Source organism: Phaethon lepturus, unplaced genomic scaffold, assembly GCF_000687285.1.
Source record: "Phaethon lepturus isolate BGI_N335 unplaced genomic scaffold, ASM68728v1 scaffold51703, whole genome shotgun sequence".
NCBI lineage: Eukaryota > Metazoa > Chordata > Aves > Phaethontiformes > Phaethontidae > Phaethon > Phaethon lepturus.
In genome coordinates, this window is record NW_010530813.1 from 15,308 (window position 1) to 28,893 (window position 13,586).

The window sequence follows — 13,586 nt, forward strand, 5'->3', positions numbered from 1 at the left end:
CTAGAGTGGGTACAAAGAATGCAGGTTCTTAACTGGTAAGAACTTTCCCATCTGGCTCATGAAAGCCTAGTTTTCACAGGTCTGAAGTTTAGCCATGACAACTTTGCCATGAAGAAGAAATTCTGTGTTTGCTTGTGTGTCCATGTGTGTGTGTATATATATGCATGCATACATAAAAAAGTTGCAATTGCTTACTTTTGGAAGACTGTACTAGTATTTCACTTACCTTGGTTAGAAGTCTTGTAAGTTCCAGTTGAAGTAGGATATGACTAGTTAGTACATACTTGTTCTTATGCCCCTGTCCTTTAGCTCAAATAGTATTTCATCTTCATTGTCCTGTATTTTATGCCTAAACCCCCATATTTAGTCATTGAAAACTTGTTTGACTGCAGTAGCCTATTCAACTTCAAGGCCTAAATTTTGCATTTAATGACAAAAGCTTCAATTTGAGAAACTTGCAAATTTTATGTGAGATTTCTTTGTATTGTGGGAAGATACCTAACTTTCTTTGTATGACGCATGTTAAAGTCCCGCTTTTCCATCCTGCGTCTGGTAAAACTATATATTCTCTCCTGATCCGTCTGTAATGAAAACTGGGGGAAGCCTTTTTGTCAAGGCTATATCCAAAGCCCTTAATTTTGATCTTCCTCACTAGATGCTTTGTGGCCAGGGCATGGTTATTCCTTCTGTTTGTTCAGAAGGGTAAGGTATCTTGTAAAAAATTCAAATGAAAGTAACTTTCACAGTTATATCCGAACACATTTTGATCTGTGGCTATCATCCTGGACCTGTTTTGTACTTCATATGTTTCTTGGTTACTTCTCACCTTTTTTTTTAATTTCTTGCACTCAGCGGAAGCTTTTGAATGCAGGTTCTAAACAGATCATCAACTTTTGTCTTACATGTTTTAAAACTTGTGCTTTTTATGTTGGAATTTCAGCAGATCCATTTCTCTGTCAACTTGAATCATTACGTTTAAATAATGGAAACAAGTTAATGAAAAATTATTTTGCAATCTGAGATTGCTGGATCCAGCATGGTATAAAAGTAGATTTTAGTTAATTTACCAGAAATTAAGAAAGAATGCATTTTTTTGGTTTAAAAGAAAACTTACCATCACATGAAAGAATAAACAATTATATTTCATAGTTCTTAAGCGTCCTAAAGCTGTCTGTACACTTGGAGCCATTTGTTAATTTTTATTTTTCTTGTCAATCTTTCTTCCTCCTGGAGTGGAAAATTCAACCAGCTTCTACTACTTTGAGCATATTTTGAGAAATATGCTGACTGTGCTTTGACCTTTCCAGTACGGATCTGGCAGTTGCTTACAGTGTGAAAGACAGTCTTTTATTCCATGGAAAATAAAGAAGATTTGAGGGCCTGTTGAGATTGTTTTGAATTTTGTTTTTTGGTGGTGAGGTGTGCTTTGTTTTGTGGGTTTTTTCTTTGCTTGTTGGCAATGTTGGCAATATGACTTCCTAAAGTAATCTATTGTCAGACACAATACTGGGCAGGTGGAACAGCATCTCAGCATGACCATCCTTGAAGGTTAAAGCTTTCTTGAGCTTCACTTTCAGGAATAAAAACCTCCAAACTCTTAAAACTGGAAAGGTCAGCCACTTGGACTCAAGCTGTAAAAAGGCCGACAGTAATTCTGCATGCTGCTGCCTACCACAAGCTGTAACAAACTTAACAGCTACGAAAAATACAGGAAGAATTAATAATGTGCTAATGGAGGAAATAATGGCTTTTCCAATGTGCCATAATTTAGTTTTCACATGGTCTGTTCTACAACTTGTGTTAAATAATACGCTTTTTTCATCGTACTTGAGTGTATGATACAGTGCAAATATCTGCAACCAGTCTTTCTATTAATCTTTTGTGTTTGTTCTTGTTAGACCATTTCCAGTACTCTGTCAGTCACAGTTCTTTCCCTCTTCTGTGCCCCTTACCCTTGTTTCCCAGGAATCAAGGTTCCCCAGAGTCCCTCTTGCTCAGGTTATTGCCACCTAGTCTGTACCTCTTCGTGTGATCACTCTGCCCTGCACTTCTCAGTAGTGATCAAATACATTAAGCAGCTGGCACATTTCTCTTGTTTTTATTCTGCGAAGAGGCTCTCGCTGGTAATTAGTCTGTTGGATTATTTATAACAAGAAATTTGAGGACATGAGTGAGTGTTCAGGATGTATAACTTTTTTTCCTGTAAAAAATTATTTTAATTTCTCTTCCTTCCTCTACTTTTCTCTGTCCTCTCTAGAGGACACAAAGAACAAAAGAATTTGCAAGTGGAGTAAATTAACTCTTAAACAAACAGTAGATGTCGTAGTGTGTACGCTGTACAATCCTGGAGAATTCTACTGTCAGATTTCAAATAACAGTGGTAAGTTTATTCAGCTTTTTTCTTTCTGCTAGTTTCTTTGCTTCCTGATTTGTCATTTATTATATTCTAATGCATTATGGTTTCAAGTGAGCTTATAGCACCAAGGCTAACCTCTGAGTTTTTTTAATCTAAGAATACAAGTGGAATGATGAAGAAATTGTATCATAGTATGTAGTGACTGAGATCGCAGTCTGAAAATGTTGAAGGTAAGTAGTTGAATACAACTAAGAATGTAAAGAAAAGTGAAAAGAGCTACCATAACCTAGGCAAAGGATATCTAAACAAAAGATAGCAAATAAGAGCCATGTTCCCTGTGCCCATACAATATTTTCTGGAGCTCTCCTAGTACTCTGTCCTGTTCTACTTTATAAAAATTTACAAAGATTCAAAGAGATAAAAAAACATGAAAATTAGAAAACGCAGCTTTTAAGACTTGACTTCTTCTTTGATAAGCTCAAAAAAAAAAAATCTTGTTCCTCTATTTGCATGTATGAAGACTTCTGATAGTCACTGGCTTTCTAACCTACTAGGAAAAGAGCATGATGAAATTTAGTGGCTGGAAGTAGAAGCTAAATGTATTCAAATCAAAAAAATAGGGCAGGTCTTAAAAAGTGAGGGAAGTTTTCCTTGACTTATCTAGGGATAGTATAGATTGTTGGTGGCTTATGGCCTTTAAAACATGACTGAATTCCTCCCTAAATGTGATGTTATAGAGCAGGCTAAAGGACTTAAAAAAAAAAAAAAATAAGCCGAGCAGGGTGAGATCCCATAATGTCATATGCACTGGCTGAAGTAGGTAATTCCCATGATGTTGTCTGGCTGTAAAATATAGTCTAGATTCTGGAGTGAAGGGTGCTTGTTGGATTAGCAGGAAGAATTACTGGTCATTTTGTTATCATACTGAACCAATTTGTCAGTAAATATCAGCTATCTCTGGTATTCCTGCTAACAAGTCTGTCTAGCAAGTTAAATTGTTAACTCAGTATCAACAGTTCTTTTTTTTATGAAATTCTAGAATTCACAGAAATCTCCCATGAAATCTTTTATACGTAAGCTTTACAGGGAATAGTATTGATAAAATTCAAGTAATCTTATTTTGTTAATCTTATCTGGGTTTTTTATTTCTAAATTTCAGAGTTACTTGCTCTAAACTTACTTAACAAATCCTTGTCTGAATACTGTCAGAAAACTCCACCAAATGATTTTAAGCCTGAGAATGGAGAACCTTGCTGTGCTTTTTTCTCTGGTAAGTAACAGACTAAAGTATTGTTCTTTTTACACGGTAAAAATAAAGGAAAAATAATAGATAGCTGATAGTTTGCATTGTCAGAGGATAGCAAAGAATTTGATTTATTTATTTAAAAAATAAATGCTGGTAAAGTTACTAAATGTATGAAGTAATTTTTTTTTTTTCTTTTTTTTTTTTTTAAATTAGATGATGGTAACTGGTACCGTGCTTTGGTGCAGAACACTACTTCAGATGGAACTGTTAAAGTATGCTTTGTGGACTATGGAAATGTTGAGGAAGTACCACTGGATAAAATACGTCAGATCTCACCCTCATTCCTAAAACTTCCATTTCAAGGAATTAAATGCTGGCTGTCAGGTGGATCTTCCTATGGATTCTTTCTCTTACAAGAGCTATTGCATTTAGAGTCTTTCTGCTTTGGGGAAAGGAGGTGATGACAGGGTATACATCACAGAACTCTGTTTTTTGGGGGTTGGAGGTTTTTTTGTTTTATAATAAATTGTCTCTGTTACTTACAGCCTCTGGAAATAGCTGGAGCCATTGTTTTAGCCTTACCACACAGCAGACTGGCATTTAACAGAAAGATGGTGGCTCTTCCCTGAGCTCCTGACAGTGCATGGAGGTTAATTACTGATTTACCAGTCCAAGGGGACTTGTCATTTAGTTTTGTTTCATCTGTAGTGCTTACTAGCTTTTGATTTCTGCCTTGCTAGGAGTAAATGTGCTTTTGTGCAACTTAATTATTTCACAAAACTTTTGCAGGCAAAGGAGCTTATCTTTTTACGAAGAAAGTTGGCCTTTCAGTTCTTTGTAGGGGTGTTTAATTCGATTCTTGCAGAGGCTGGCACCATGCTGCCATTCTCAGTCTTCTACCAGTTCTCTGCCTCTTCCTTTTCCACACCAAATCACTCAAAATTCTACTGAATTATTCTTTCTTTCTAATGTATTCTATTTGGTTTACAAATGTGGAAACAGGAAAAAGCTCTAAACCACACTTCATCAAGGTGTCTTCTCCTGGTGTGTTTTTTGTCTCTTAAAACCCTTTGTTTTTCTGCTTCTTTGATAAAAAGGAAATATTAAACTGATTCATAAACAGTTTTAACAGTGTTGTTTGTGCTAAGGCACAAGGATTTATTTGGTAGAATATCACAAAGTGTAGAAAACAAAACTTGGGAGTCCTGAGGAAATATGTCCTTTTTAGAAGGAGGGAGACCAGTTAACAGGATGAAGTACAGTGTGTATCCCTAAGGTAGTAAAAGTACCCTTGGTATGTCAAGTTGTGCTTTAACAGGAAAAAAAAAGGGGGGGGGATGTGGATTTTAAAAAGACAAATGTAATGTTGAAGAAAGTCACTTAATGGAGGTATTTTGAACAGTTTTCCTACTTCCTAGGTATAAAGCCTGGTAATAGCAAATGGATTCCAGAAGCTACAGCAAGATTTCATATGTACACTGCAGGGATAAAGCTCCAAGCCAGAGTGACTTCCCTTTCCAGAGACGGGGCAGGTGTAGAGCTTATTGACAATTCCACAGGTCATCCAAAAGTGATCAATGAGATACTAACTTTTGAAAAACTGGCTGTAAAGGAAGTTCTACAAGATAAAAATAACTCCCCAAAAAAGTCTGTTGACAAAAAAGGTAATTAAATGAATGTTAACTTTTAGATTGAACAGGAATTTTCAGTATTCCAGTCTTTAACAGTGATCTTGCTGTTTAACTATAGCTAATATCAATAATAAAAATAATCAAGTAGTTTTGATTATGTTGTCAGTTTTTACAGTTAAACACAAGCTGCCCTGCAGGTGGCATTATAGACAAAAAGAGAAAGATAAAAATCACTGGGTTTCCCTTGAATGCTGTTTGAATATCTGATAGTAGAGAATTACAAATTTGCTAGGACTAGAACTTTTCCCTTGTTTACTTCACAATATCTTATTTTTCTGAGGTGTTTTTGGCTTTAGCTACTCTTATATGCTAATAGTTTATGAACAGCAAATTAAGCATGAATTGTCTTTATCTTTCTCTTCCTGAAATGAAGACATGCAGTTGTCTCAAATTTAAGAAGTTGTTCTGTGACAGTTATTTATAATATGTTTGTGCTTGGAGGAAAGTGGTACACTGCATTTTCTTACTATTTCTATTAGAAACCTCACTTGGGCACTGGAAGTCGATTGAATTGGCTATAGATGAAACCGTATCTGTCTGTGTAACAGAAGTTGTAAGCCCAGATTTGTTCTATGCTGTGCCAGTTCAAACTAAAGGTAAGAAAAAGTGTTCACTCTTCCTAATATCAGTAAGAAGTCACTGTTGCAAGCTAGTTAAGAAAATGAATACTTGTAGTGAACTGAACCACATGGAAATGTAGCTTGGATGGTAGAAAAATATTAAAAATGCCAAAGGTGGGAGCAGGGGAGCTTCAAAGTATGGTCTTCATTATACCTAAATGTGGTTAGTTATAAAATGTCTTTTTTTCTGTAGATCAAGAAAAGCTACATAGGCAGTTGATTGAACTAGAAGGCTATTGTAAATCTTGTAAGAACCAGCCCTTCAAACCAAAACTGGGTGAAGCCTGTTGTGCCAGGTTTTCAGGTGAGATAGTCATTTGTTCTTTTATTTCCTTGACCAGTGTAAAACACAACTTCCATTTTTGCTTTAGAAAAAGTAAAAACGCTAACTTTAAAGTGCTTACAGATCTCTTAATTCTGTTACAAAGGGTAGCCTGGCTGCATCTTTGGGGCAAAGAAACAGTGTGACAGTCTGGGAGAGAAAATAAGGAATAGGTTGTGCCCTGCAAAATGTATGGAGCTTTAAGAGGAAAGCAAGCTAGTTGCTGTTGAAACTGAAATTTGTTTGTGCTGCCCTGAGTCACAGGGGCACGAAATTAATGGCAGAGCAATAGTGCACTTGCAGCTATACAGACCCACTTCTGGTTTGTGGGTGCCTGGGTGTTTTTTTGTTGCCGCTTTCTTTGAGCATAGATCTGTGACACTGGCTATGGGAACAATTCAGCCTTGTTACCCTAACAAGCTGTCCAAGCTTAGTGAACTGTTACTTCAAGTCAAAAGTATTCTGAACAGTGGGGAAACTTAATTTATTGTCTTAGTCTTTCAGAAGAGGGGACACTCTGCTGATATTAGCTTGATATTTAAAAAAAAAAAGTAGTGTTGACTCATAAAAAATGTTGACTGCATGTGGATTGTTACAGGAGATGGCTAAGTGCTGAAAATGAACTTGGGTGTTAGATCAGATGACAGCTCATGGAAAACAGGATAGATGAATTTAAAAAAAATACTAGGCAGACCACAAGAGTATACCTAAGTGTTTGACAGTTGTTTTTAACTCCTGATTTTTTTTTTAATTATTTTTTTTGTTTGTTCATGGCTCTTCAGGATAATTGGGGGAAGAGGATTTTTTTTTTTCTTTTAATTTTGGTTATGTTTTGAGGGGGAATATGTGTTGGAAGACAAAGGTAAGGAGCTAGAAATACAGTTGGCAAGCATCCTTAGAACAGTATTGTAGTAAAAATCTTGTATGTATAATTTGAGGAAAATTCTGAAAGCAACACTTTAAACCTTTACAATACAGCAATCAGATACTGTTCCCTTTTTCTATGGGCTTGTTTCTTGTCAAGTGGACTTCTGTATGTACCAGAGTATTTAAAGATTCATGGAAAACTATACTGATTCTTGTTCTTGGGATAAGCTGTGTTTATAAGATGGTACTTCACATGTGATTCTTCTTGTCCCAATCTTCTCAGGTGATGGCCGTTGGTATAGAGCTCTTGTTCTAAAAGCTTCTCAGTCTGTAGTGAAAGTACTATATGCAGACTATGGGAACACAGAAACTTTACCACTTTCAAAGGTGCTGCCGATCACTGATTCCTACTTAAAGCTGCCTTTTCAGACAATTACATGTTCGCTTGCAGGTAAAAACAACCAAAAAACCACCTCCAAAAAACCCTGACCTGTTGTTCCCTTGAACACTATAAATCTGTGTCTATTCTGATGATAATGTTCATTCCTTAATACTGACAAACAACATGATGATCTGCTGAAATAGTACACTAATTAATACTACAAAAACTGTTTTACAAAGCATGTTTTTAGTTAATTATCTGTGGAATCTAAGGTCTTTATATTATGAAAACATATTTTCAAAAACAGTGATAGCATTATTTGTAAGATTAAAGTCACATTATAAAGGAATCATTTATAGAACAAACTTGATTGTACACATTTTTTTTCAGGAATAGAGAAAGCTGAGTGGTCTCCATTATTACTTGACAAGTTGAAAGAAATGTTATTGAATAAATATGTCACAATTACAGTGAAAGGGATTAATGGAAATGTTAATTTAGTAACAGTGGAAAAACTTTGTGAAAATGGTAGTCTGAATGTAGCTGACAAACTGGTAATGGAAGGTTTGGTCAAATCCTGCAGTGCTGAAAACTTACATACTGAGCATCAAGGTACTTACTTTCACTTAATTACTTCTTAATTTAAACTTTAATATGAAGAACTGTGGGCATGGGGGATGTCTGAGTGACTTTTCCTTTTAAAAATCGTGGAGAATTCCACACCTCACCTCTTAAATTAGGGAAGCAGTGGTCACATGTATTTTGCTCATTCACTTGCTTTGTTTTTTGTAGGCAATGGATGTGAGACCAAATGTTGCTGCACAGAATTAAAAACGCAAGTAAGGTTCAGTCAAAGCAAGACCTGCTTTCTTACATTTCCAGAATTTAAAGGAAACCCTATGTGGGAGGCAAATGGGAGTAGGGAGATAATAGCTAACCAAAACTTTGAAGATACACAAAGTGAATATCCTGACACTTTTTCTCAGTTTGTTTTATAGGTGGTAATAACTAGAGCACCCTGAAGCTGAGGGAGGATAGCATATAGATCACACAGACTTCATTAGTCTATGTTTTGCCACACATACAGCTTTATTCTTGTTTTCTAGAATATGAAGGCTCAGGAGTGTTACTTTTGTCTGTTGTGTAAAGGCAGTTGCAGTGTTTTGTATAAACTGTGTCATTTGGACAAAGGGCAGCTGGACTTTTCAGTAATATGGCTCTGTGTTGCTGTGGATATAACTTGGCAGACAGCTGCACATGTAAGAAAATTAAAAGATTAATATTAATATGTGCCACAGTTTCAATCATGGAGCTAGGGCTGAGAATCGAAGTTCAGTAGAATACTGGAATTTGTAACAGTGTTTGCGAGTTGCAAGATTTCTTTTTCCCCTTTTTTTGTGGGGGGGAAGTGTCTCTTACAGATATAGTATATTCCTGTAATTGTTGAAAGCTTTCTGGTTTCAAGTTTTCTCATTTTTTATTTTAACTTAGGCTATTTCTGAAAAACTAGAACTTTAGATTACTAAAAGTAACTTAAAGTATACCAGAAAAGATGCATCAGCCTTTCTCAAAGTGAGGATCTTTGTCAGAGGAGTGAGCAAAATTTTTAATTTTAAAGACAGAACCCCCTATCCAAGGGTGTTTTGAACTTCAGCTGCTCTCTCCAGCCAGAGGCAGTAGGGTCAAAAGCAAAACTATGCAGTATGATATTTTGGAGGCAGGAGAAGACCGTTTCTGTTTAAGGTCATTTTAGACCTTTACCACTTCAGAGTAAGCGTAGTTACCAGCAGTTCAGTGGCAGAAAGGCTGTAAAACTATGCTGTTCCTGAATGTAGTTGATTCCTCTGTCCCCCTGTAGGCTGTTGAACCTCCTTTCCCCTTCCCCTTCTATATCTCTTTGATCTTCCAGTTTAATCTAGTTAATGTCTCTTCTGACTTCAATTTGGTCACTTTCTGTTTTCTGTCATCCTGCCTTACTTGGATAAGTTTGGCTCAGAGTCTCATGACAGATGAAGAGAAGATGGAAGATTCCAATAAAACTGAAAACATCAGGAAATGGACATGTGTGAATAGCCAGATTTAACATCCTGATCTCAGTCCTAATCTGAGTGTTTCATCAGTTTGGTTCAAGGAAGTTTCTTCTTTTGGGGGGGAAGGAAGAAAAGGGGGGTAAGGGGGAAGTCAGCTATAATTCCGCTGGCTTCTTCCCCCTCAAGAAGATTTTACAGCAGAAGTGAACTGTATATTCATTGAACTAATATGGGACTTAGCTGAGTCTGTAGTTTTAGGATCTACCCTAATCTGAAATCAGCAATTTAAAAAAAAAAAATTGTATATTTCTAATTCTTTCTGCTTATTCCACAGCTTAAAAAGCATGAACAGATCCTACTCTTCCTTTTAAACAAGTATGGGAATCCAGATGGATTCACTGAAATGAAAAAACTGTTGGATCACTAAGTCTCTGACATGTGCCATTTCATTTGTATGTACACCAGATTGCTGCAGTTCCTTTTTTGGAAGAGCAAGTGTTTTTGTCAGCTTAAAAATGAGACTTGCATTATAGAAATTCTGCTGTTTAAGTACCTGTATTTATCTGTATGCTTGGATTGTTATTGTGAAATAACTATGTAACTCGAAGGATTTCAAAGCTGCAAGATAAATTTTCTGTTCTTTTTTTGTCTTACACCATCGTGTGCTGCTAAGCTTTTTGACTTTTATTCTGCTGTTGAATGCAGATAACTTTACAGAACGGCCACTGCGTTGTGAGTGTATTCTGCAAACTTACATTTAAAATTATTGTAATTGTAAAGCTTGCTTCAACTTTGATACCATTAATTTTACTTGAAAAACTATCTCTTATCTTGATTAGTCGTCTTTCAACCTAACTTCCAGTCTGAAGTTAGAATGAAAATTGTTCTTCATAAACTTGGTTTCAGTATCATTAAAGGCTCAGTCTCATCTTGGACTGCATATAGGTAGTTCTCTCCAAAAATCAGTAAACACTTAAATGTGCACAGGTCTTTATTTACACTCATGCTGTGTAATATGCATCTGTGAATATTGTTTTGAAGTAAATTGTATTAGAGTTCTGTTGTCTGTAGCTACATTGTCAGGATTTCTACCCCATCAAATTTTTTCACATCATAATAGAAAAGTCCTATTCTGCAATATGACAAACATACTGAATCAAATTATTACTGGATTATCAGTATTTCTCTAAAATGTTGTTGATACCTAATTGTCATTTCTTAATAATCCAGCAGCAATGTTACTAAGGAATGCCAAATTATTGTTCATAGAGCACAGTAGATACTTGCTTATTGTAACCTGCAGGGTCAGCTTTTTTTGTTCAGTTGAAGTATGTATTTTAAGTTTGGGCTTTGTGCCAACTGGAAGGATCTTGAGATTAAACTTGTTGTGAAATATTTTTGTTTGACTTTGGTTTATTACACTAAAATTCCCTCAGGCTTTTTTTTCCTGCCTTTTAGTTTTTGTTGCATCATATTCTTGCATTAGCTAATAATTAGGTAAATGCTTGCACTTAGGGGTCTGGAGTTCTTTTTGTGCTGCTGGTTCTGAACCAAGATTGTGGCTGCCTCAACTGTCCTTTGACTTCTTGGGACAAGTGTGACTTTCAGAAGCATTTGTCCACATGCGAAGCAACTGATGCTTTAGTCCTCCCGGGGCTCTTGTGCGCTTTGCCACGTACCATCTCTCCTAGGAACTAGTCATTGTGTTTCAGAAGATGGCTTTGACTGCAGTAGTCAAAAGCAGTCACTTTGTGTACGCTTTATAAGCAGGAGAAAGGAAAAGTGAATCTTTGCTTGCTCTACTCGGGCAAAAACCCCTGGAAAGCAGCAGCTGGTGTTTCACTTGGAGATGTATGTATGGTGCCTGGCCGTAATACTTCTAGACAGTGGAAGGAAAGGAGAAGTGTGAGACTTCATATGGTTCAGACACTTAGTTCACTCCTTAATTTCAGATGAAATCTTTGGGAACATTGGTGTAGAGACAAATCAAGCAAGAAATGTGGAAATCTCTTGGACTTCTTGATGTAGTCTTGGGTTCTTCTTGCTTGTTTTTTTTCTGCTTCTTTTAATCTGAAATTGAAATCGTTCTTGAAGTGATTAACTATCAGTTATGGATTATAAATGCTAGTATAGAATCTAATTTCAACGTAAATTTCCCTGTGTGATTATGTCTGAACAAAGGTTATTATATGAAATGCTTAAACTACAACATCCACACTGTTGGTAAATAAAATTTCTTAATTCTTCTCTGTCCTCTCTGGAGAAGAAAAACAAAAGTAAACTGGAACTCTAGAATAACATAGCACTTCTGAAAGGAAGTAGTATAAATTTGATAAAAATTGTATAGCACTGAATCTTTTAATCCTTTAAAAGATCACTTTCATGTATGCATCACTGTTGGAGGAAGTAGAGTATACTTTCTTCATTGGTTTGACTGAAACTTTTTATTTATTTATTAGCACTTGGTGTTATGTTCCATTCCTAACTCTATATACTGTGAGGTAGACGCAAGGGAGCATGTTGTCTGTGCAGATTACAAAATTGCTGATCTGTGTTTAGTTTTGTGTAGGAAGAGATGCGCAAGATACTAAAAGCGCACAATTTTGCACAATTACCAATACTTGCACGTTTGATGGTGGCTAAGCCTGCCAGGTTAAGGGGATACTTTTGAAAGGCAACGTCTTGCTGTCTACTTTCAAAGTCTTGCTACAAGTGGGTCTGATACCTTCTCCCCTCCTAAATATATCTTTACTTTTTTCTGAAGATACTTTTTTATTTACAAGAACATTGTACAGTCTGTACATCACAGTGCTCAGCTGCTCCTTCTGCTTCCAGTACAGCCAACTGCTGGGACAGGGTCAGGAAGAGCTGCTGAGTGGGATTCAGCACCCGCCAGGCTCTGTCAGACCCTGTTCGGTAGCTCCAGGTTACTGTAACCTGAGAACTGCATTACCATCTGAAAAGAAATTCAAGATAACGGCTAGGGCTCTATTTAGATTTAATGTAATCTCTTAAATTTACTTGGTAGGGAAGGGCTGAAAGTACAGTAACAGTGATCCCCTTAATGTTTGAGAATTACAGCTTTTCAGAGCAGTGACCCTATCGTGTTAAGGCAGAAATGTTCTCTCCAAAGCTGGCCCATCCTGTAGTGCCGCCGTATTTACTTGCTCTGGTGCTGCTTTCTTCCTTGGCTTTTATTGTGGCTGCTGCTTTTAGGTGGTGGGCGTGGGGTGGAATCCAGGCCGATTACATCTGCTTTCACTCTTGAGTCGGACCTTTGCAGCAAAGGGAACAGCTGAACACTGAGCAAGGTCCAGGTGCTGCATGCCCATGGCACAGCTCATCTTGTGTCCTTACTCCTGCTGTGGAGTTCCTGTATTGCTCAGCTGTCCAGGGTCAGGGCTGTGCACAGGAGGGGTATGGTGGGCACCGCCTGTCCTGGAGAAAAGAAGTAAAAAGCAGAGTAAGGAAAGCTGATCTAGGAATGGGATCTGCTACTTTAGCGTAGCTTCTCTTAGGGAATAATCTCATTAGATACTGAAATTCCAGTTTATTCTTAGAAAATGTATCTATTTATAACTTCCAATACATGAAGTTAAGACTTTTCACAGAACATTAACTTGTAGAGCCCTTTTCTATTCCTATGGTTGCACATCTTCAGTTGTAAAAATAAAAAAACACGTAATTTTTAAAATGGGCCGACTCTAGGGTGCTTTCGGTTGCACGAAGTGAATGACTTCATGGCTGTCGGTGGTGCGAAGCGGAGCCCCCGGGGGCAGGTTGGTGCTGCGGTGTGGCTGCCAGGCCTGATTGTAAGCGGCAGGATGTGACAGATGAGGCGGCGAGGCTCGCGCAGCTGAATGCAATATAAATGCAAGCCTAAAGGAAGCTGCTGGAAAGCCCCTCAGGTGTGTCAGGGGCCGGCGACACTGAGTCTTGCGGAGAAGAGGTAAAACGCCGCTCAAGGCGCCGTTCTTTGTTGTTGTTTTTGTTTGTTTGTTTTGGTTGATAACATCTTAAGCCTCTGGCTTAGAGGTTCGGGGCCACGTGAGGAGGCAGAGGTGCGGAGCGC

General features: G+C 37.3%; 1 protein-coding gene across 1 annotated transcript in view; it reads left to right on the forward strand.

Annotated features, from left to right (window-relative positions):
* The window catches only part of LOC104618706 (tudor domain-containing protein 1-like), a gene marked incomplete at both ends in the record, with an annotated part of 27,926 nt that extends 14,600 nt beyond the window's left edge, over positions 1–13,326 (forward strand). Inside the window, 10 exon segments of the mRNA XM_010284367.1 lie at positions 2,258–2,380; positions 3,516–3,626; positions 3,816–3,986; positions 5,021–5,266; positions 5,773–5,889; positions 6,107–6,217; positions 7,386–7,553; positions 7,875–8,096; positions 8,277–8,444; positions 13,223–13,326. Coding sequence (XP_010282669.1) covers positions 2,258–2,380; positions 3,516–3,626; positions 3,816–3,986; positions 5,021–5,266; positions 5,773–5,889; positions 6,107–6,217; positions 7,386–7,553; positions 7,875–8,096; positions 8,277–8,444; positions 13,223–13,326 — 1,541 coding nt within the window.
* Between the last annotated feature and the right edge of the window lie 260 nt (positions 13,327–13,586).